At 36.5% G+C, this 25,946-nt stretch overlaps 2 protein-coding genes across 2 annotated transcripts in view; one reads left to right on the forward strand and one right to left on the reverse strand.

Annotated features, from left to right (window-relative positions):
* The window catches only part of LOC141428341 (23 kDa integral membrane protein-like), a 420,431-nt gene that overhangs the window by 386,071 nt on the left and 8,414 nt on the right, over positions 1 to 25,946 (reverse strand). The gene's annotated exons all lie outside the window — the stretch shown is intronic.
* LOC141428340 (23 kDa integral membrane protein-like) lies at positions 478 to 25,589 on the forward strand. Its single transcript, XM_074088300.1, has 5 exons — positions 478 to 679; positions 15,700 to 15,891; positions 20,863 to 21,045; positions 22,385 to 22,642; positions 23,455 to 25,589. The coding sequence occupies exons 1-5, from the start codon at positions 617 to 619 to the stop codon at positions 23,527 to 23,529; spliced, it is 771 nt and encodes a 256-aa protein (XP_073944401.1). The 5' UTR covers positions 478 to 616; the 3' UTR covers positions 23,530 to 25,589.

Genomic DNA, 25,946 nt, shown 5'->3' on the forward strand with positions numbered 1-25,946 from the left:
TATATTTGAGTATTTTATTTTCCATACACGCCCCACTATTAGACACAGGCTTCCTCACAGAATGCTTGTCTTGGCTTACATTTTCCACATGGGATAATATGTAGATACGTTACTCCGTAACACACATTACTTCCTTAAGTGCCCGTGTGTTCATTGCTTAGTAAAAAAAAAACTTTCTGTCAGTGTTAAGGCACGACGGAAGTCAATTATCTTGAGAATTAATGACCTCACCGATACTAACTACAACATGTACAACTCTAACAAGCCATATACCGAGACCAATAACCGATCGCTTGTCTAAAACCATTTAATTTCGACCCTTGTTTCCCCTTAATGACCTCAAAAGAGGAGGCCAAAGCACTTTTGAGGGTGGTGCCAGCGCGTGATTTCAACCCCTGCACGCGATTTCACACCACTAAAGACCAAGGATAATAAATACCCAACGTAACGGCCAATACGGCACTACTCGAACAACGCTGGCTGTTAACACAGAAGCCGTCGCTCGTCTATGCCGAGTGAACGTGTCCGTGAAAAAATAAACGTTCGAATTTTAAATAGACGTCATTCGCTTTTCGGCGCGTAATTTCGTTCGGAACTGTAAAGTGTTGTTTGCAAAATGGAGGGTTGCGGCAGCAAATGTATAAAATATCTGCTGATTGTCTTCAATGCATTGTTTATGGTGAGTTTATGTTTTTATTATATGTTTAGCGATAAGGAGACATTTTCCGTTCGTTCTTTCTGGCTATAATGATAAAAAATAACCGAGTGATAATAAGAGAAAAGTTGCATTATCTTATGCAGTTAGTCGCAAGACTTACTAACTCAATTCAATACACCAAAAAATAGAAACAAAACTTAAATTGTTAACAGGTGTTCCCGGTAAAAAGATAAATAAAGATTTACCACGTTTTTGTCCAAAAATTTCGTGCTGAAATTAAAAAAGTCGTGTTCATCCCAATTGACAGTTAAATTTGAAACAGGTGTTTTAAAAACTTCAGCAAAATTTAGAACGAACTTATAAATGTATTTTTCTTTCTTATATCTTTATTTATTACTTGTGTTGAGAAGACACAAAATAAAATAGCAATTTAAAGAAGAGAATTTGTTAAACTTATAACAAAAACTTACAGAAATACTTGGTATTATATTTGATTGCGCGTAACTAGGCTTCTCGTCACTAGGCCATCTCGGACGTCCAAGGCTCACACGTTACAGTCTAAACGCGAACGCTACCAAATACGTAAAGTTTTTTATAATCTCGTATTTTCATAATGCTATTCAAATAAGTTTTTATCGGCCATGATTATACTTTGAAATCTCAGCTGCTGTAAACGTTATCGTTTTAATGTTTTTCGAGATTTACAATCGAGATAAATAGTGACATATTATTATAGTCGTATGCACATACGTGCAGTATTAGGTTGTTCTTCTTTTAACATTATTGGTATGTATTACGGACGTAGTAAACAGGTGTTAATTGTATTTGCTATATACAGGGAGTCTCTGATCATGGGGCATTAAATCCAGGGTTCAATTCTACTCTCTTAACTGAGCTACTTTTGTTCTGGTACTCCTTTTAAAAAATATGACCACTGTTTACTTCATTTTTTCATAAAAATTAAATGTAATTTTCAATGTATGCGATACAATACTAAATTGACGGCACATTGATAAATGTTTATCTTAGAGGTGTCAAATAAATGTTAAAAATTATTTCAAGTCCCCCGTACCAAGAGACAGCGTTAACACCGCTCTGTCCGATACACTGATTTAACAATTAAACTTTGAGGATCAATAAATGATCTAAATTTAAGTTTTTTGAAAATGTTGCAAAACAAAAGCAGCTTAGTTTTGTGAGTAGAATCGAACCTTGAATTGAAAGCCCCATGGTCAAGGACATCCTGTATAACTATCTTGAATTAAAGTAGCAAAAATTTGACAAAACAAAAATGCTTTAATAGGTAATATTCTGAAAACTTACTGAGTGATGTTCTTAACCTTATCGTAGATACACCAACCTAACAACTTTTTTTTTTTTTTTTTATACTGTATAGGCTTGCGTTTGGCCACAATCACGCCTGATGGAAAGCGAGGATGAGGCCCACGATGGAGCACGCTTGCCTAGTAAATGCTCATTCACCCTAGATTTGAAGGCGGCCAAATTGTAGTGTACTTAATTGTAATATTTGTAGCTCTACCTTTTTATACCCAAACTATGATGCATTTGAGCATTTAATAATGATAATTCCTCGGATACATGATCAAATATTGGTTTGCGGTTGATTTTGAACTCAAAGAGGATACGTTATCATTCAAAGGGAATACTAAAAAATATTAAATTTAATTTATTTCCAATAACAATATTACAATGCTTCAACATTTCCCCATGCTTACGCAAATGTATGATTTGAAATGACAGAAATATTGGGAAAACGAAATTAATTATAAAGAATTCTTACAGGATTTTCCCAGTGACTGTAATCGATTTTATTTCGAACTAAGGACCTATTTCTGAAATCACGCAGATCTGTGAAAGTATTACTTCAAAGTTCTCGCTGAAATTAAATTTTGAACTAGTAAACAAGACCTAAGAACGTTAGTAAGATAAAAATTTAAAAATAATTGTTGAGCGAAAAAGAATTAACAATCTCAAAGTTAAGTAGTTTCAAGCAAGTAGCATTCTTGAATACATTTCTTTTTAAGGATTCTTAAATTTTATGGGTATATCTTATATTAAAGATTTTGCGACAGAAGAGGCAGTTTACAGTATACAGCATATGGGCTTACTTTTATTGTACCTACAGTAGGCTATAGGTACGGTCAAGGAGTTTAATTCATTGGCCACCATGGAACCATTTCACAGTAAACGTCATAGTGATATCGCATTAATTAACAAGGAAAGTCGTTATGAATTTTACTTTGAGAAGGTTCCATGGTGGCCTATGAATTAAATTCCTTGACTGTACAATAAAACTTGGTAGACTTCATAATTAGTCTTGATATAAATGTAAATGCCAATGTTTAAATAAACGTTCTTTCCGCAGCATCACAACATATAGTATATTTCTCTTTCATTTAATCACGTTATTGTACATACGTTAATGACGTAAGAAATATAGGTGAATCAGCCTGTAGAATTACATCACGAATGTTACAGGTCGCAAGTAACGATATATCTAGTCATTAGCCACCTTGTTGGTTAGTCATCGACAATCCGTACATTTCCAGCTATACGAGTAATTTGATGAACTTAATCCAGTCTTACTACTTCCTTTTATCTATGATTAGCGTATTTATCGTAGCAAACCGTTAAATTTAAGCGTAAAATATTGAATAAGTTGCGAACTGGTAAGATTATCTCCAATCCCATGAGAATTAAGTGAAATCTTGGAATTTTAATACGACTGTCGAATCCAATGGTTAATTTGAAACTTAATATCTACTTATATATATAAAAACCAATTGCTGTTCGTTAGTCTCGCTAAAACTCGAGAACGGCTCGACCGATTTGGCTAATTTTGTGTTTTGAATTATTTGTGGAAGTCCAGGGAAGGTTTAAAAGGTAAGTAAATATGAAAAAAAATGAGGCGGTACGAAGTTTGCCGGGTCTCCAATCCCATAAGAATTAAGTGAAATCTTAGAATTTTAATACGACTGTCGAATCCAATGGTTCATTTGAAACTTAATATTTTAAATACTTATCGGACAAAACTGATCAAGTGCGAATCGCCCGCGCGCATTGAATTCGTACAAAAGCAGAGGAGAATCAAATTTGTATTTCATAGGTACTCGTACTATATTGCTTTGGAAAATTAAGTAATTCATGCTAAATTTTATAATTCTGTGTCAAGAGTTGTTTTTAAAGGTGTGTGTAAAAACTTAATTTTCACAGCTTGAATAGATAACAGACGTAAATATTCGATATAATTTATTGAAACTTGTTAATACTTCCGAGTGATCTTGAAAAAAAAAGTGTTTAGATGGACGATGAAGTGATCCTTTTAGTTCTGTTCCCTTTAGATTAGACTGCATAAGCGTCTCGATCTTGCCGTTGCAAAGTTGCTTTCTTTACGACGCAGGTAATTTCTCTGTTTTTTTTTTTATATATATAAGTTCGATTCACCAAAACTTTCCAGGCCATACAAAGTACAATTTTATTTGTTAGATAAATAGGCACGATATCGTTTCTGGGTGGCCAACACTTCTAAGAACTAAGGGACGGTCACGCGAATGCGTGATTAAGGCTGCTTGGATTAAAGAAAATATTTTTAGTAATAACCTAACCAACAAAACGTTCGAAAACCCCCGACTTTGTCACTTCAAAGTTCGATAATCTCAAAAATGACTGCACCGATTTTGATGAAACATGTCTAAGAACCATTGCTAGAAAACCTGCTTTCAAATAAAAACATCATTCAAATCGGTCCACCATTTTAAGAGCTAAGGAGCCACAGATAGACAGACAGACACAAATAGCGGTCATACTTATAAAACCCCTCTTTTTGCATCGGGGGTTAAAAATGTACGTAAATGACTTTTATTTGACACCTTGACTATGAGGAAAATTGACAATAATGGCTCTACACATTGGCAAATATCTTCGCTTGCAGAAGGACGCGGTTACCTATTAAATACACAGGAGTGGCCACCAAAAAAGGAGGTTAGGCTGCTTGAACTGCGATGCTAACGAAAACGAGTGGCCCAATTTCGGTTGGATCAAATGTTATAAATGTAATGTAGATAATCCATGTTATGATTATGCCGACGGGATGTATCTTTATATTTTTTTGTTTAATTGACAAGAAAAAAAAATACATGTCCAATACCTTTTGATAATCCAACTACCGGACTAATTATTATTGTTTTAGAAATCTAGCGTACCTATTAATGTATTTTTATTGTTTATTTTGCATATCTCAGAGACCGCTATATTCAATTTGCTATCTGGGGTTCTGAAAATATTTTTGAAAAATATAAGTAAACAGCCTTTGCCTGAGATTCCATCTGCGAAGAATTCTTTTATCGCACTCATGCGGGGATTGTGCAGTTTTTCAGGATAAATAGAATCCTATCTGCTACCTTTTGTCTCAAACTACTATTTAGACCAACAGAGAGACAATAGTTACTTTCGCATTTAGGTATAATATTAGTAAAGTAATGATTTATTTTGTAGACACAAAATAAAGTAAACATAGTCTTTTTCATTCCCATTAAAGTAATGAAACTTTCATCAAAATAATTGCTTTAACAAAAACGATCGAAAACATTCGCAACCACGGTTTACTTAGAACTTAGTTCATGGAACTAATTCAACTGTTTTTTGTTCTGGTTTCTATAGGCGAAGTACTGGTTTAATATTCCATTCAAAAGCGTGAAGGTCGTTAGGTTTTTTATACAGTGAACAATTGAGTGTAATGTATAAATAGAGCTAGGGTTAGCAATGGCGAATTGGTAGGGTATGGTGATTAATTGAATTTTTATTATGGTTTTTGGAAACTTTGCGCTGCATTGCCGTCAAGTGCCTTTTAATTTAAATTGAGAAGTAGTTTCTGCTGAATGTGGTTATCGCTATCTCGCACGAATTCGGGATAAATGTATGCAATTAGTTATACTGTCTCTTTCATGGTGCGTCGCAGTTTCATCCAAATTCATGGCGCCTTTAAAAGGGGATTACGCGAGCATAGCGCGGGTAAGTCGAATATAATGTTTCAGTAACTATTTTTGAAAAAAAATGTACCTACAAACTTACGTTTGTCTGTACCGTGCTTGGTTTTGGTTTTGGACTTGGAATAGGATAGACCGATCTCTTCCCGTGGTGACGTAAAAGGCGACTAATGGATATAAATATATGATAGTGGGAAGCAGCGCTCTATATTGCCAATAACGACAGCTCTGTGGTCTGGAAGGCAGGGGGTAACACCACACTATTTACTCAAAAAACTGGTTGTGTGTGTTTTTAGAGTTCCCTATTTAACTAGGAACCCTTATAGTTTCGCCATCGTGTCTTTCTGTCTGTCTGTCTGCGGGTAAGCTCAGAGACCGTTAGTACTAGAAAGCTGTAATTTGGCATGAATATACATATCAGTCACGCCAATAATAAATAAAAAAAACTAAAAGAAAATTTTAGGGTACCTCCCATAGAAGTAAAGTGGGAGTGTTTTTTTTCTCTCGACTATCCTTGGATAGGTCTTTTAAAACCATTGGGGGGTTGATAAGACAATTTTTCTATTCAGTGATCTGTTTGCGAAATATTCAATTTTAAAGTGCAAATTTTCATTAAAATCGAGCGTCCTTCCCCCTCTAAAATCTAAACTGTTAGGTGGAAAATTCAAAATAGTAGTAAATATGTCAAATTTACAAGGAACATTATAGCGGCTTCTTCTTCTTCTCGTGTCGATGGCTTCACTTGTTTAAAGTATTCGCGACCAGAAAGTAGCGGTGTTTATTGCCTTGTCCGTTGCATCTCGGAGGTCTCGCCCAGTACAGGTGGACGGGCATGCTGGGCAGGACATCAAATGCGACACGCTCTGGGAAGCCGTCCCACAGCCACACTGGTGTTTGGGTTTTTCAGGAAGCCCCATTTTGCGAGGTTTTCCTTACACCGGCCAACCTGAGTCCGAAGTCTATTAAGGGATTTCCAGGTTGACCATGGTTGTTTGGCCCCAGCTGGTAACGACTCCGCAGGACTCACAAATCCATCAGGCGGGGCACGCGCGGTTCTCCACCGTGAGAGTCTGGTGCGGGATGGGGAATCCGAGATAGGGGTGGTGGCACTCAAAAAACTTCGCCGGCTCCTTAGGCGGGCTTGTGGCAGCTTGTGATTATACAGAGGGTGCCGAGGATCCTGTTCCTGTTTCCGCTTTTCTATACCGCACGCAACCTCTCTGCGAATCTCTGGAGGGGCAATTCCCGCCAGCGGGTAGAGCTGGTTTAGCGGAGTGGGTCTGAGACAGCCAGTGACCATACGGCAAGTGTCATTCAGGGCCGACGTTACCAGCTTGGCGTGAGCCGAGCGGTGCCAGACTGGACACGCATATTCCCCAGCCGAGAAACTCAACGCCAGACCAGTAGTTCGGAGAGTGTGCGCATTCGCTCCCCAGTTCGTCGAGGTTAACCTCCGGAGCAAGTTATTACGCGAAATCACCTTGTGCTGTGTGTTGGCGCAGTGGCTTTTATACGTGAGCGTTCTGTCCAGGGTAATGCCAAGGTATCGCGGGTGAGGGCAGTGCTCAATGCGCACTCCTCCCCACGTGACGTCAAGCGGCCTGCTCGCATCGCGATTGCGTAGGTGAAAAGCACATGACTGTATCTTGGCAGGATTTGGTCTCAGGCAGTTTTGCTCGTAGTATTGGCTTAGCGTTTCAAGAGCCGCAGACAATGCTCCTTCCACGTCCCCAAAGGTGCTGCTCTGCGCAGCCAATGCCAGGTCATCCGCGTATAGAAATCGTTGAGTGTTCGGTGGGGCAGGCTGATCGTTGGTGTAGATGTTAAAAGAGTGGGTGCTAGCACGCTACCCTGCGGGAGGCCATTCTTTTGAGATCGCCAACGGCTAGTTTCAGAGCGCAAGTGGACCTGGAAACGGCGATTGTGGAGTAGTTCACGAAGGATGTTCACGAAGCCGGCATCATTAGTAATGCCAGAGATCTTTGCGAGTAGCCCACGTATATTGACCGTATCGTATGCGGCAGACAGATCCACGAAGACCACCCCCGTCACCATACCACGTTCGTAGCCATCCTCTATGTACTGTGTGAGCTTGAGTGTTTGGCTGGTGCATGACTTTCCCGGCCGGAAACCGGCCTGTTCAGGAATTAAATGCAGCTCAGCTATTGGACCAAGTCCTAGTACTGGACCAAGTATTATAGCGGCTAAGATTACTTGAGAATTATTAGTAGTTTAAGAGTAAATAGCAGCCTATGGTATAAAAAATAAAATAAATAAAATAATAAATAAATATAATGGGACACTTGACACCAATTTACCTAGTCCCAAACTAAGCAAAGCTTGTACTATGGACACTAGGCAACGGATAAATACATACTTAAATACATATTAAACATCCAAGACCCGAGAACAAACATTCGTATTATTCATAAAAATATCTGCCCCGGCCGGGATTCGAACCGGGACCATAAGCTCCGTAGTCAGGTTCTCTAATAAAATATACCTAAACTTGGAAGAATCGGTACACAATACGAAATCCTTAGAAAAATATTATTTGATTTTTTCGTAACGGCTACGGAACCCCATCCTGGGCGGGTCCGACATGCTCTTGGACGGTTTTTTGAAATATCTCTTTTACTGCGCTTGACCTGAAACTTACGGATGGAACGCCGAATAAATTTAAACTTAAACGTTTTAGCGAGGTTGCTACTACTTAGGTAATTTAATTTAAAAACTGGTAGTTTTTCTGTCAGTTTGATTTTCTTCTAAAAACGGCGTAGCGCAACTGACAATTACAAAATTACGTGTAAGTAAAAAATTAAGTTTAGCAAAACATTTTTTGAAATTTTTAGGGTATATAAAAATAAATGCAATGCAACCTAAAATAAAAGAGTATTAGGGTGTCTGAGATTTTCAGTTATTTAATTACCACCTTCTATAACATACATTGGTCAGCCCTAGACAAAAATATAAGCATACAATAACAAGGCTGGATTATGTAACAGTCGTAACAGAAGCGACTTAGTCTTACAGTTCAATGAACCGGTATTGTTTCTACTGAGTCTTAAAACTATTATACTGTACTGTTCGTTTGTGATTATGTCAGAGATCATAAAGACCTTGTCCTAATTACAGTCATAAGTATAATTAAGAATTGCCTGGAAATAATTCTTCTGGAATTAGGAATATTATTGACTGTACTTCTAATACTTGCTGTCACCAGTCTGATTTGTGTAGTGTGTAAGTATGGAATGGAAAAATTATGAGGCCCAGAAAAAGTTTCCTAAAATATAAAGACAGAAAATTTTACCGTAAGAAATTTAAATTATTTAAATAAAATACAAAGAATTTTAGGTGTACATAACATGGTAAGCCGTACACAAAACAAGTATATAATATTTAATATTTTACAGGCTTTTTAACAGACAGCAGTAAATGAAAAAGAAAAAGTTTTTTATACCGTGAATCGGGAACGAATAACCGGTCAATTAATAATACATATGACTAACAATATTGCCTTATTTTCCGTCATAATGTAAATCAATATGATTGTTAATCATTGTACGCATTTCTTGTAAATCTCTGAAAATAGTTTTAATTATTTTTTTGCGTTGTTTTTTCTTCCTGTATAGTTAATTTCAATAAGTTAACATAAAAATTCAATAATAAAAATTACATTATTTATTGACGCATGAAGAATGGTTAAAATAAATATATTTTAACCATATTATATGATTTGGTTATTATGTCTGCTAATTTCAACATTTAAATAACATAGTCTAAAAATAAAGCATTATTTTTGGACGCTGTTATGCAATGTGCGTCAACCCTGATTAAATCTGCAATACAATGTCAACCCTTAGAAAATAATTTTAACAATTGATATTGTATTGCAAAATGCCAGTGGGTTGACTCAGTATTGCAAAACAGCGTCCTTTTATGGACATCAAAACTCCGTTCCCATCAACAAAAGCAAATTAATAAAATGATTACTTGCGCTTAACAAGCGCTTAAGCAGTAAGCACATATAAGTACTTTCCCGTCCCATTTCATTACCATTATGTCCGTCATATGATTATATCATAACCATTATCCACCCGAATATGTCATCAGTGTAAAACGACGTCAGCTCCCTTTTCAAACAATGTCCGACTCTTTACGAAACCATTTTATGGTAATTTTAAATCTTTCGAGCGCGTGCCTATGAATTTTAATGGATCAGATTGATTCAGAGAGCATTGAGCTGTCATTTAAGATCTGTATGCGTAGACGCAGGCTGAGGGTCTTTTTGGATGCTCGATTTCGGAAGAGTTCTTATTGACGTTGTAACTACAGTAAATGTTATGCTACTTAATTGTACTGGTATAGGATTCACTCAATTTTGCTATCTTGGTGACTTAAATCACTAAATCTAGCGGCTTTTGGGACTAGGCTAGTGACTTTTTTTGAAGCGTTTCAAACATTTCAGTGTTTTTTTGGAGTTTTGCGTTGGTGGTCTTTGTTCGTTTCTTTGTTTTCTTCAACTTGCAAGTTAATTTTGTTTGACCCATTTTTAGGTTACTTGCCTTAACTACGGCGCTACCACACGTGCAAGACAGCTATATGTGCGACACATTATCTATGTCTTTTCATGTATCTACTCCAATTCCACTTAAATCAACATAATATCAAGCAGATTCAACTATCACAAAAGCCATACTATAGTTTAAGACTTCATTGTCAAAATTGCACTGAAAAAGCGCTTTAAATTAAAGCAATTCTAGATAATCACGATTAACAGCCACTGCAATCAACCTAAAAAATATCCATGAACAACAGGTAAAAATGAAATGCCATAGACTAACTGTCATTTGTAAATCGATACAGAAGGGTCAGTAAAACAGGTCGCGTTCCAGTAACTGACCGGTCGATTTCATACAATGAGTGATTATTCCTTTACATTCGACGTGGTGTTGTTCGAAGTCGTGCATGGGTTACCATTGGTTACTTCTGTTGCATCAATAGAAGAAGATAATCAATAGAGAAGGAAATGGAATAAAATTTCTGTTATCATCATTAGCATTACCATCCCAGCCTATATTTGCCCCACTGCTGGGCACTCGCCTCGTATCTTAGTATCTCTTAGGGGGCTTGGGTCTTAACTTCTGTGAAAAAAAATTATAACGTGCATGCTTTTTTGCTGACTGTCCTTTTTATTGACTATAGGTAGGTACGCATCGTCAAGCCACTTTACATACTCGTAATTATGTAAGAACATAATATTATTTTTATTTAATATTGTTGTATATACTGCCCGTATTTAAAGTGTAATTTTATTAAAAAAATATTTACTTACCTATATAAATAACCTTATCAATTACGATTTTTATAATTCCGTATATTAATACGCCGAAAAGAAATCTGACTGAACGAAATGTCAAAAATACGAATTCTGATTACTAAAATACGAGTACACAGTTCTCAATTACTACCTATACCTATCTAACTAAAACATACAAAAAGTATAACTCAAGGAAGTTTCAATTAATGAAACGAAACCCATTAAACTCAGATTGCTGGTGTCTGATGTCATATCCAGTTTGGTTCTAGATTGTATCAATTACGCCAATTAACAACAAAATAGCGGCGTTTATGCACTTACTACCACTGCCACTTACTGCCACGATCGTTAATTTGGGACTGACTTAAGATCGAATATCTGTCATTTTGTGTGACAATTGAAAGGACTTTTTCTGGGTCCCAAATTAACGATCGTGGCCGTACGTGAAAATAAGATAAGCCGTGGTGGCCGAGTGGTTTGACCTATGGCCTCTCAAGCAGAGGATTGTGGGTTCAAACCCCGGCTCGCACCTCTGAGTTTTTCGAAATTCATGCGCGGAATTACATTTGAGGGAGAGAGAGAGAGAGAGAGAGATATTTATTTACACACTAGCTTTTGCTCGCGGCTCCGCCTGCGTGGTATTCGGTTATCGCGCGCTTGTTCCTCGGGAACTGTGCATTTTACCGGGATAAAAAGTAGCCTATGTCACTCTCGGCACAGTATAAATTGGGGCCCACTCAGCATAATGTTGCGGCAAGCCACAAAGCTGTTTTTCAGTAAGACCCATTTGAAATTAACTACAAGCTTTACGGTAAAGGAGAACATCGTAAGGAAACCTGCACAAACCAGCGAAGCAATTCAATGGTGTGTGTGAAGTTTCCAATCCGCACTGGCCCGGGTGAGAACTACTGCCTAAGCTCTCTCATTCTGAGAGGACGCCTGTGCCCAGCAGTGGGACGTATACGAGTATAAGCTGGGATGATGGATGTACGTGAAACGAAACGTCATGAAAGTTACCAATTAATGTAAGAATTGCTCATCATCATCATCATATCAGCCGAAAACCTTCCACTGAATAGTTACATTCTATATACTTATGTATATACATTCTACTATTCAAAATTTATGCGAATAAAGAAATGATCATTAAAATCAATATTTTCACATTCGTATGAATGAAAAGGTTGTGTACTTCACGCCATTAATATAAATAAATACATAATAATATTTATATACAATCTATACAATCGTACACGAAGCGAACTTCATGCTATGTTAACGGTAATTTGTCCTTCGTGGACGGATGTAGGCTGGTGCATCGCGGATAAGCACCGGATGCACCATTGTAACTGCCAAGATAATGTATAAATGCATTTTAATGTCAGCGTACAAAGTTACATTTTTTTTAATAATTTTTTAATAAACTACTCGTAGAGTTAAAAATATTAGCGGGTGACCAATTTAAAGTAAGGTAACTAAGGTAATATTACTTGTGTGTGTTAGCGTGATAAGTCCCGTTGGTGGTGTTTTGGTTGGTAAGATAAATTCTGTAAGGTATTTATTGTATGGGCCAAGTTGCCCGAAATAAATGAATTTATTATTAGGATTTGGGCCGTCGGCTCAGACAAAAAGGGGAGGACCCTCGCTTCGAGTCATTTCTGGTGCAAAGGCTGTCCTTGGCTATTCAACGTGGTCATGCCGCGAGCGTTATGGGCACCTTTGCGCCGGGAATGGCAAGGGGCGAGTTATTTGACTAAATTATTTTTGTAATAATTGTTTAAGTATTATTAAAACTTCCCTGAAAATTGGCTTTGACAAAGTGTTTTATGACACTAAAGATTTTTTTGCCCAGTAGGAAATAAAGTTATTGGTGGATAAATATTTTTTTAGTTGATAGTGACAGTGGGTGTTTGTGGTGATTAGCCTAAAAACTAGAATTTTGTTTATAGTATTACTGTTATCTTATATTTTACGTCCGAGGTGGACAAACTGTCGAGCTACCGTCATTGCACATATAGACAGTTACACATCAGTTATGCATATTCGATTATTGGCATCATTATAGACCGTGCGCGGTCGAAACTTCGAAACATAAGGACCTCACTAGAACCAAGGTTTACAAAACTAGTTCTGCTTCCACTTTCAACAAACCTGAAACTTCACAAAATACGCCAATTTAAGGAAGCTCAAACTTTTCCTTCACGATAATGTCGTCTACATAACTTACCGACGATCCGAAGCCATATATCGTTCCGTCACAGACGAAGGGTCGCTTGCAACATCGAAATCGAAAGTTTCGTCATCCAACCTACAAGTTTTACGGCCCATTTCCTTCGCCTATCACGGTCGCATTTAAGGTAAACTGACCTATTTTAACCGCCGAAGACGCGTTAAACGTGGGACTATGTAAATGATGTAAAAATGGCGTGAATTCAAAATATGGTGGGAACGTGTATAATAAATGCTGCTTCAAATGCCTGCGTTATTCCAGAACAAATTGGGAACTTTCTTTTAATTAATATTTTTTATCACTTTAAATTCATATACATAACAATTTGATTCATATAACATCAAGTACCTATCACGATAAAGAGTAGAAAACGGATAAAAGCGGAATTGAAAATATCCTTACAATATTATCAAGTATTTTAATAAAAAAGTGACAATTAGAAAGAAAGTAGCGCCTTTATTTACATAATGTCTGCTTTTATTTTCATGCTAGTAATTCTAAGTACCATATCTAGCAATAAAAGTTACTGGAAGAAAATGATGCTAAACGCTGAATATTAATCCAACTGCCACACGGTTATTACCAGTATTACAAAAAAGCTGGGTCGTTATATTATTTTACTTTCATTTATTTTTGCTTAATATAAATTAATTATCTCTTTAGGCTAACTCGTACTTCATCCAAGAGAACTTGTGGCATCTTTCACTTATTTTCCGTGATGGCCTGCTCGTATGTAGGAGTGTAAACAATACATTGCCCTCGGCACGAATTATTGGGCAAGTAAAAGAGATATTAACACAAACCGGCGTGGGCGCAGACAAATTGGAGAGAACAGTGATAATTGGTAAATGCTGCCCACTTGAGATTAATTCGAACGTATCATTTCCTGAGTCAAGGTTGGGGCAAAGCCGTAGTTATGCAGCTTGTATTGATCTAGATAGGTTGCTCAAGGAGTGTCTATTTACATAATGTTAGCCAATGAAGTAAATAGGTAGGTACTCGCCTTAGAAAAAAAAACGGTTACGTGCAAGTCGGGCTTGCTCACGGAGGGTTTCTTACAAATTTAAAAATAAGAACAAGAGGTATTTTCACGGTATTTTAAATTATACAATACAATACAATAACTCTTTACTGATAGTAAGTAGTACAGAAAACTCAGGTAGGTATTTAAAGATTTTCCAAGCAAGGCGCCTTATCGCTTCAGAGCGATCTCTATCTATCTATTATTTATTGAAAATCAAAGTTAAATATTTTTGTGTAACTCCAGCTACATATAATTTATCATGTTAACTACTACACATTTAATTAAGATATCCCAATGTTCTGTGGACAACGCGGTTCTCCAAAACCTGTAGCATTAGTGTATTTCGAGTACAGGCGCCCATCCATCTCTTTCGCACTCACGCACTGGTAGGAAAGGGATATTTGCTTCGTTTGCGACAAAATCCACCTGTTGAAATTATAGATGGGTGATTTTTATAGTTAGGTATATTTATGTAGTTTTCATTTGTTTTGTTTTCTATCATATTGTCGTATCTTGTGTTGTGTTCCTAAATATAAACAAATAAAATAATCCCAAATAGATTGTTTATGTTATAGGGTGTAAAAATATTCGGGCACTGCGATCCTCATAGGAAATAGAGTGCTAATTTAACTATTCGGAACGCAATCCGAATAAGTTTACCTATTATTTTTTAGTGGAACAGTGGATCAATAAGTGCCTGAGTATCTTTTTCTTAGTTTCAGTTTATAGTTGCATCTTTGTCTAGAGCAGATTCTTTTCACAACCTAATTTGTTTATGTACAGTCGAACAAATTGAACATGGCCCAGGGTGGTACCTTTGTACTACTAATGTCATGTTGACATCTCATACTTTTGTCTAGGATATCATAGTGAAATTGATTATTAAAAGGTTCCTGCTGTTTTAGCTTTCCTGCACGCGAATTCTCTATATAAACAAAACAAACAAATAAAATTGCACTGACGATGTGGCATTTAGATCAAAGCACTATATTTAAATTCAATTGATTTATTTATATTATTGTAATTTTTACCTTTTTATTATTTTTACTTTACTTAATGTCCGTATAATTTCATAATATCTATTTTGCACTGTTAAGCTTAGATAAATTATTTTATATTTTATTTTATGCTAGCGCTTTAAGCCTGCGATACAGAGTTTTCTAGTTAGTAACTCTAGTGCAGGCAAACGTGTTACATAGAATTTTGTAAAACATTGTATTTATTGTTATTTTGTACTGAAAATTATTGAATAAATTATCTTAACTTATCTTATAACAAATTAGTAAACGAATACCACAAAACTGTCTAGTCTACTCACTTATCTAAAGATGCGTATACAAATCTAGCAACCTGCGACCAGGGCTCCGACAAACAACTTGAAAAACACCACCATTTAACAGATTAACTAAAGTTCTTGAAAGTCAGTTCTTCTTTTGTTAATCAACACGTTACTTGTTCCAGATCTTTGGCATTGTCCTGATTGCGACAGCATGCGTGGACATGGGTATGATCCAAGGCTTCACCGGCATGGAGATGGAGGCGACAGGCCACGAGACCGACGCCGTGCTCATTGCAGTCGGTGTACTCATCATTGTGGTGGCAGCTTTCGGGTGCTTCGGGGCCTGGAAAGAGAGCCCTAAGCTGCTATACATTGTGAGTACAGTCATCATCATCATCCCAGCCTATATACGTCCCACTGCTGGGCACAGGCCTCCTCTCAGAACAATAGGGCACAGAGGGGGGGGGCAGAGGGGGGGGGGTGAGTACAGTAATTTTCGCAAATTAAACTCAAGTTGGAAGCCGCTACACATGATTACTCCTAATGTTGTGTTGTTGCTTATGTTATCAACATCCCTAAAATTCGCCCAAAGCGTTTTCGCTCGTCCTTTATCCAGACAGCTGAGGAGTAGAATCCTCTGCCAGGTTCAGTTGTCCCTGATGGCTACAATCAGGCCATCTTCAAATGTAGGGTGAATGGACATTTATTTAACCAGCATGCTCCACCTCAGTGTGTACTATGATGGAGCACTTCTTCGCTTACTAGGCGTGATTGTGGTCAAACGCAAGCCTATTGCTGTCTAGAAAAAAATAAAAGTATGTATGCTTGATGAGAGCTACAGAGAAGAGAAACTGCAGCTTACAATTACTCTTAAGAATAATTGTTGTGCCTTAGGATAAGGGATATAGAGCTATAGAGCTGTATTATCCCGATTATGTTATCTTTTCTTTTATGTCACACCAGAAAATGACGCGTTGACCTACAGTAGTGTAGTTGGCAGAAACTTATGAGTAGAATAATTTTCATGCATAGTGGGAGAGCCTATGCTAGCTAAAAGTACCAGGCTTGCATGCTTTGGGATCATTTATAAATTACTACACGTGAGGTGAATAACACGACATTTTATAAATGGGAACATTGGAATATATTAAAAAGTGTATAAAATTAAAAAAATTAAAGAATTTTATCAGCTTTCATAATGCATATAATGCTTTTGCAAAATGAAATCTAAGACGCTCCCCCCCTCCTCTTTTTCTTGAGCTTAACTCCGAAGGATGGGAACTTTTAGTGCCTACACATTCATTGATAAGTTTTATGGGATAGATAAATGTGATGCTGTCTCTATATATTTGGCTAAAACAAACAGAGGCCGACATCATAGATAAAGAAGGTTCTGCAGTCAAACTTTCAGCTTTCAACCTTTCCGTTCATAATAATTTTTTGCCTGCCCATACCGTAAGCAAATAATCAAACATTCAGTTTCAAATTTTGCTTTTACCGGAATAACTTTTTTTTAATAGAAGTGGACATTCTTCGCGTTGTCTTAATATCTTAAAATCATATGTCGTGTTCCAATTCACAATTCTATTTGTGTGTACCACGCCTGCGCGTTAAATCGGTCACTGAATTTATTATTATTTGAAGCAGTTTCAGTACCAACGAAAATGTCATTCGGCAGTGGCAATATTATAGAATGACCCGCTTTATTATTATGCAGATCGTTAGGGGTTGCACACTAGTGAATTTAATTAGTATTTTATGCATAAAGCAGTGCCTGTAAAAATGTATGTTCGGTGCAGAGAACGGAGTTCAAAAAGTTGGTCGTTTAACACCATTAGTCCAAAAAAAGTGACACATAATATTATTATGTCTGATGACTGTCTAATCATCACCTGCCACAGCAGAGCGTGCAAAAATATCCTAGCGGCCCTAGACATCCATACTAATATTATAAATGCGAGTGTGTTTGTGTATTTGTCCGTCTTTCACGCCGTAATGGAGCGACGGATCGACGTGATTTTTGGCATAAAGATAGTTTATGGGCCCGAGAGTGACATAGGCTACTTTTATCTCGGAAAAATGCACAGTCCCCGAGGGAACAGCGCGCGATAACCGAATACCACGCGGGCAGAACCGCGGGCAAAAGCTAGTAAAGTCATACTCGTATAAATTGTGCGCGCTTTGTTGTTTCAGATATTAAGTGCCTGGTGACTGTACTTGTTGTAAATAATGCAAACCTTCTAAGTATTTTTAGGGTTCGTGATTTCATGTCAAGTACCAAGGGAACTTTTTAACTTAACACAGCATGCAAGCAAAGCTTCACCACTGTACGGGTCTTAAAATACGTAATTAACGTAATCAAGTTCACACGGAATACTGCCAATTAGTTACTTCACCACTTTACTTAGCGTGACTACTTACACAGTGTAAATGGGTTATGTTTTATCGTTTTAACCACTCCTAGCTTTTTCAAGTAATTATGGGGGAAAATGTGATGGTTTGAAAAGAGACACTCTTATCTGAAATGCGATTCCAGCCATTTTTTTTTAATATATTTAAGAGCCCCAGAACGAGCATTCGGGTTACCTGATGGGAAGCAATCACCGGCGCCCATAGACACCTGCCAACACGAGGGGTATCTTAGGTGCGATGCCGGCCCTTTGAGAGACTATAGGCTCGTTTTTCAGGGTTCCGTAGGGAACTAGGAACGCTTATAGTTTCGCCATGTCTGTCCGTCTGTCTGTCCGCGGCTATGCTCAGACTTAGTACTACAAAGCTGTAATTGGGCATGAATATACATATCAGTCACGCCGCCAAAGTGGTAAAATAAAAAACAATTACTTAAAAAAAAATCTTAGGGTACCTCCCATAGACGTAAAATGGGGGTGATTTTTTTTTCTTGACTAACCCTATAGTGTGGGGTATCGTTGGATAGGTCTTTGGGCAACCATTGGGGGGTTGCCTTAACGATTTTTTGATTCAGTGATCTGTTTGAGAAATATTCAACTTTAAAATGCAAATTTTCATTAGTCGAGCGCCCCCCCCCCCTCCCCTACCTCTAAAATCTAAACTGTTGGGTGGAAAATTTAAAAAAAAAATCAGGATGCTAGTAAGTATATCAAATATTTAAACGGCTCAGATTGCTTGAGAATTTTTAGTAGTTTAAGAGTAAATAGCAGCTTAAGGCACCTTAAGGTATAAAATATACGTAAACTTGGAAGATTCCGTACACAATACGAAATCCTTACAAAAATATAACTTGTTTAAGGTTCAAGTAGACGAAGACGGCATCACATCTAACCGTCAGTTTGACACTAATCAAAAGATGGTGAAACAGCCCCTTAGTCACCATTTACCACCACCAACACCACCAACAGCGTCATCATGTCAAAAAAAAAACTCATTGGTAGTCATAGAGGGTCTATTATTTTACTGGCTATTTTTATTAGACAAAAATGTTGGAAAGGAGTTTGCCCAAAATTACGACAAGAAAATCACTAAACCCATTTTAGATATAACGTCCATCTGGAACTTAGCTAACCAAGAGTCTACCTACGTTTCTGAACAACTATTAACGTTTGTTTAGCATTAGAAAGAAGGTGTTAATGATGACGTGTACATATTTTTATTGAAAAATGCTTTTGAAAAATAAGTTATAGCAAATTTAATATGTATTTGTAACAATTATGTAGCAATAACATAACTAGTCATTTACTTTGTATAACTCTCTTTATTGTTAACTCTTTATATTGAACATAAAATAAAAAATAAATAGAAATACAGATACATAGAGAAGTGCATTCTTTTGGTTTCTTATATAATATATTTTTAAAGGATTAAATATTGTTTACCCTATTTCTGATGCTAAAATAAACGAAATATAATGAGTTTATTACTAACTGTTAATATTCACAAATTACTGCGTTATTAATCTATTAATTATTTGTTATTAATCTTGATGTAAGTAAAAAACATTAGGAGTGCGTGTCTACCGATAGTAGTGATTTGACCTGAAAACCTCTATACCAATAGTAGCTCGTATTTTGGGAAGGTACTCGCCTCATTAACTTCCGAAACATACGTACAACAAAGCTATGATTATATTCTTAATCGACTGGTAAACATGATATTAACTCTTTTGACCGTCCTCATGGCACCTACCTGTGTAGGTACTTAATGTTTTCTAAATCCCTTAAGAATTTTTTAACCCGTTCTCATTTTAGTACAAATCTTGCAAGATTGACCCAATTTGAACTCTGTGCCTGATTAACTTGAAATTAAATATGAGTAAGTATATGTAGATTAGGTGACTATGCAGGAACAATTAATAACTAGACAGAGGTGTTGTCCTTCCTTGCGTGCTGTTTTCAAGAGTTTTGTTGTGTTATTGTAGAAATAAAAGCAATTAATTGTGATCAATTCAGTCTAGCTTGTTTCTGTCTGCCGCTATAATGGCCATGCAACCGCACAGCAAGAAGAGAGTGTGTTACTACTATTATATATCAATAATCCAGCAAATAAATCTTGTTTTAAACATGTATTTATTTGGGACCACTTTTAAAAAAAAAACTACAAGCAGAAGGTCAAGTAGCAGTGAGTTATCTCAACGAACCCTTTTAATACTTATTTTCAGTCAAAGTCAAATTCTCTTTATTCAATTTCGGATAATGACAAGTACTTTATGAATGTCAAAAAAATCTACCACCGGTTCGGAAAAACCTCTGTTGAGAAGAATCCGGCATGAAACTCAACATGTTATACCTATATATTTTTAAACAAATTTACAATGTTATTTAAAAGCCAGAGGTGTTTAGAGATAATGACAAGTATTTTCACAACAAATCAAATATACTTGTAAAACTGGGAAACGTTTTCGGCTCAAACTCCTTCACTTGAAAATTTGCTAAATAACAATCCAACTAGCGAAATCTCCCATGTAATACTTAAGTATATTGGTACAAAATGAACAGTCAGGCTGTGAACATTATTTATGCACTTACTATTTGTGTATTTTAGCGACATCTCTTGTCCGGGTGAGCGGTTAATTCCGAAGGAGTGTTGACGTTTCACGGTGAGAGCTAAAACATAGATGTCGCTAGTGTCGCTGCCTAAGTGGCTAAATAAGAAACTAATAATCTGAGATATGTGGTGCATAGGAGAAATTTGTGTCTGTACTCCTGTCCAGTGGTGATGTAGGGGTACAGCACGCAGCACGGAATGCTGAGGACCTGGGTTCGATTCCCAGCGCTGGTCTCCTTTTCTGGTTTTTCTGTGCATCTTTCTGTGTTTCAGTCTGTGTTTTCGATATAATTTATGTCACTTTTTATTTATTGCATATCTTCTAGTTCGTCGGCTGCTTGATCCTGATCATCCTCCTGGAGCTGTCAGTTGGCATCGCAGCCGCGGCTTTGCGTCCTCAGATCGAAGGCTCCTTGAAGGCCAACCTCCGTGGATCTTTCATCAAGAACAAGTCTCCCAGCGAGGAAGATTCCCTCTACAAGGATTTCTGGGACCGCATTCAGTCTAATGTGAGTAAGAGTACTGTGTACTTCCTTAGACAATTAAATCCTATTAATCTTTATGACTAATAATGCAAGCATTTATACTTACATAAGTAGGTGGAATTTCGTTAATGTTACTGAGTATACTATTCTTGTTAATCTAACCTCTTCGTTCTAAGTAAAATCGAGATTAATTCAAACAAGCACTTTTTTGCATTCAAAATTAGGTCAGGTAATTTTCAAATATATTCTTCAATAATCCACCAAAATTTACCGCGACTATAAAATTTTATAAAAATATAATCTTTAATAATTCTGTAAAAATCAGGCGAAATTGGTATAACCCTATTTACTTCATAATTTACTAGTCTTATCTATGTTCTTTGTAACATATGTAAAATCCACTTATTTTATTAAAGGAACGTAAAAAAAGGCTTCATATTTTCAAAAGTAAAAATAAAAAATTATTACGATAGTGGCATAAAAAATATATTTAAGGTTTAGGAATATCTTCTCTATCTATTTTGCTTAAAAAAAACATCTATTACAAAATCATCTATTTTCTACAACTTTTTTTTTATCATATTCCGGAATCAAATTTTGGTAGATTTGAAAATTTAGGTTCTTAAAATTACACGTAAAAGCCGTATACAAAAAATTAGCCTTATATCGAATTATTTCCAAAAAAAACTGTAGAATAGGCTTCGTTTCTAAGTATATTGGAAAATTTGGAAATTATAATGCTGAAGCTTTCCAATATACTTCGCTAAGCGAATATTCTTGCTATATTAATTATTTTAAGCTTTCGTGATTTTCAATCATAGTTTACTTGCTACAAATAGGATATATCACGCTAACTCATACTTCAGTCTACTCGTAAATGTGGTCGAAACGTCGAAGTAAATATTTTACTCGTGTGTTTAGCGTGTTAAGTACTGTTTGTGGTATTTTAACTATACTTATTTTGGATTTTTTTACTGTCAGTAACGGGTTTGCATCAGCCCGTACAATTATTAGCTTTGCTTAGAACGATTTTGGTTGCAGAAATTTACTTAACCGGAGATATTCCGGCTATTAGTAACTTAGTGTATTGACAAACCCTCCCCCTCCCTCACTCTCATGCCAACCGAACCAACTGGAGATGAGGCCTATGTTTTACAGTGGACGTCCTACGGCTGATATTATGATGATGATGAACTTAGTGTCATCATTCACCATCATCATCTCGGTGGCCTTATGGTAATCCAATCTCCTTTAAAGCCTCTTCCATCTTCTTCCACTCAGCTTAGTATAACCAACACAATCTATGAGATTCTAGGTGGCGCATTACCTTTATTAACAAAACTTATTTGTCTTCTATCTCCAGCTCGAATGCTGCGGCATCAGAGGCCCTGAAGACTACCAGACCGCGAACAGAGGCGTCGCAGACCTATTAGTCGTCAACCCGTCCCTTAGCTGCTGCCCTCCTGACAACTCTGAAAATAAGAACGATGAAACCAAGCGCGCTGAATGTCTGAGCGCTAGAGTGTATTACATGGAAGGCTGTGAGAATAAGGTGCTCAATACGATCCATAGCGCTGGCTTGACGGTTATTGTGTGTGGGATCCTGTTTTGCTTCTTGGAGGTAAGTGTTTCTTACTTTGTCTTATCCTGAACCGATCTCATGGAGAGTTATGTTATTTTAATATTTTTTCTCAAACATGACATGAAATATTTACGTTGTATTACAAATAATAGGCCGGGAAGTATCGCACTGCAAGCGCTGCGGCTCGGCTGCCGGCGCGCGGTCACTCTAGCGGCCTGCAAAGAGATTTCATACAACTTTCCCGGCCGCTGGCCGGCAATACGACCGTCTTTCGTTTCAACGTTCTGCAGTACCCGCCGCCCCGCAGCCGCCGCGCCAACAGACAAGCACAGAAACAGAGCGACGACACTAGCGTCCCGCCAGCTTCATTTCTTGTTTTTTCATTTTATTTATGTCATGTTTGAGAAAAGCACTATAAAAGCCTCGGCCGGAACGTGGGATTGCAGGCCTCGCATCCCTGTATCTGCTTGGCCGGCAACCCCCTACTTCCCGGCCTCTACAGTAATGTACTATTAGTGTCATTGATGTTGTGGTTTGACCTAAGTATGGACTCTCAAGTAGAGGATCGTGGGTGCAAGAGCAGGCTCGCAGCTCTGAGTTTTTCAAAATTGATAATGCGAAATTACATTTGAAATTTACCACGCATTTACCAAAAGTCCATGTTGCTTGATTTCATTAAATTAAAAAGAACCCTCGTGAAAAATTCGGAAAACTTCTTTTGAATCTACTTGTTACATGTTAAATGTGTCACTTCAAACCACAAATACATTTTAGGGTCTATAAAGCTGAGGAAATTGATATAACCAACATTGATTTTAAAGTTGATTTATCAAATGATCGTTTGTTTCCAGGTTGCTGGCATCGTTCTGGCGTTGTGGTTGGCGCATACTATCAAAACACAGGGAAAAAGCCGAGACACCGCTTAAATTCTATAGTCTATAGTAATTCATAATTTATTTCAGTGAAAGATGAGAAAACCTTTATATTTTTACGTAGATGACATGGTCGAAGTTTCGATTCTGTCAGGTTATAAAATCGTAAAAATTTTTGGTCGATAGCCCAAAATCGAAGAAAATCATGCTCTCTTAAAGTTGTCTTTAAATCGTCAATGTATGTGGTTCCAGTAAGTTTGTAAAGTTGTTTAGCTGTTAACAAACTGTGTGTTGTTGTTGTAGTGATAATGTTTTTCATAGAAGTACAAAACAATTATAAGTACGACCAGATGGCCTAGTGGTTAGAGAACCTGACTACGAAGCTTGAGGTCCCGGGTTCGATTCCCGTGTCGGGGCAGATATTTGTATGAAAAATACGAATGTTTGTTCTCGGGTCTTGGGTGTTTAATATGTATTTAAGTATGTATCTATCTATATAATTATATTTATCCGTTGCTTAGTACCCATAACACAAGCTTTGCTAAGCTTACTTTGGGACTAGGTAAATTGGTGTGAATTGTCCCCTGATATTTATTTATTTATTTATTTATTATTTAAGTAGATCTGAAATACATTGTAATAGTCCTGAAGAATTTGCAGAAATACGCTTACGATTCCTCCTATTATTATATAATAACTCAGAATAAATAACTATAATGGTATTAGGTACTATAAAAGAAAATAAAATCAATTGAAAAATTATGTGTTGTTAGTAAGTAAATAACTAAATATCATATTTTAACGCTGTTATCTGAGATTATTCCATGACATGTAGTTCAAGTTTTCCATAGTTTACCTCATGATTGTTTATGTACCTACCTACGTACCCACTGTGTCGTAAAATTAACCTTCACTTTGGCTTCGATATCTTTGTGATATTGCAAGAACATAAAAGTGACGTAGTAGACTTTTTTATGAAGACATGTGTAGGTACCTCGCTTTACAAAAACTTCGTGATTTTATTAAAGTAAGCGTTTTTTTATAAATTTATAATTTCTGTTACTGGTTAGTACGGTTGCCTCAAAACGTAATTTTTTATAAAAATAGTTAATTGGCAGCTAAAGAATAGGTTATCGGTTTTTGGAATAAGTAGTTTTTACCTATGAATTTTAGTTAGGTCCACGTATTATTATTATTTTATAGTGAGGACGATATCAGTAGCTATATGACAATATTACAATTTTTGCATTTTTTTTAACTTTATCAAAAAATAAATTGTTTTATTTATTGTATTTTCTATTTTTAGTTGCATATTACGTTCGAGTAAAACGTAGAATTCGCTGTAAGTATTGCTATTAGATTGATAATGAATTATTGTATTATTATTTTAATTTAATGCACATAATTTATATTAAAACCAAATGCTAGAGGTACTGGTTTTAAATAGGTACTTTATACTTGTGATAAGCACATTATAATGCAATTGACAAAAATGGCTCCAACGGATAGGCACGTAAAATTACTTATATTTTAATGTCGCATTTAAGTGTTTTTTAATGTTACCTGTAAAGTTACTAGTCATATGCGATTATCAAATTCTTATTATAATCGAAAATACTTATAAAAGGAACGAAAAGTCCTTACTCTAAATAGATTTTAGCTAAACTATACGTCACAATTTGGTTTTCTTGGCGCTAGTATTGGAAGCTCCATTTGACAGCTTTGACACTTGTGTCACGTCTGTGATTGGTTGAATAACTAAATGAGCCAATCACATGCAAGATTGTAACGTCGAACGGATCTTACGATACTAACGCCATCTAGCGATATTTTCCCTTTCAAGAAACCCTCATTAGCTACTACGTATTAATACATTCAGCGACAGTACAATTAAGGGGGTTATTTTCCTTCGGACCTTAAGTTTAATTTTAAGATGGCTATTAAAATTTAACGGGTTTAATTCAGTTGTGTTGTAAGATGAGATGTTTGACTATATTTGATTAAATTTCCTCGATCGCCGTGTGTATAAGCATTATTGTCGAATTTCAGTATTATAAATATGTCTACATGAATGTTGGAAATAGATTTTTGTAATAAAATAAACGTTTTCCGTTCACGTGACTTTTATTAAAACATATTTTATTTATTTGTAAGTTAAGTTAGCAGGGCAACGGGCCATCTAAACCATGAGTTACGAAGTAGGATATAAGTAACTTACCTACCATTAACCGAAGTAGCACTAGTTTTTCTACTTAGGTTGAGGCGTGTATGTTAAGTTGTGAGTCGCATTTTTAGTTGCGTAATTTCGCTTTGCTACAAAATTGCTATTTGTGTAAAACTCATTTTGCGTTTCACACGGCAAACTGGACTTTTGTATAACACCGAATGAAGCAGAATACGCGACGAAAATACCGGCTCACAACTCAAAACGTTCTTATCGCCTCACCCATACAGAAAATTTATCAAGGTAT

Source organism: Choristoneura fumiferana, chromosome 5 (assembly GCF_025370935.1).
Source record: "Choristoneura fumiferana chromosome 5, NRCan_CFum_1, whole genome shotgun sequence".
Classification (NCBI taxonomy): Eukaryota; Metazoa; Arthropoda; class Insecta; order Lepidoptera; family Tortricidae; genus Choristoneura; species Choristoneura fumiferana.

Bases quoted from the DNA above. Each gene is read 5' to 3' on its own strand.
- LOC141428340 (XM_074088300.1), top strand. From the start codon at position 617: ATGGAGGGTTGCGGCAGCAAATGTATAAAATATCTGCTGATTGTCTTC. The intron at 15,892-20,862 runs GTGAGTACAGTC...CATATCTTCTAG, and splicing joins GCCCTAAGCTGCTATACATT to TTCGTCGGCTGCTTGATCCT. The intron at 22,643-23,454 runs GTAAGTGTTTCT...GTTTGTTTCCAG, and splicing joins TCCTGTTTTGCTTCTTGGAG to GTTGCTGGCATCGTTCTGGC.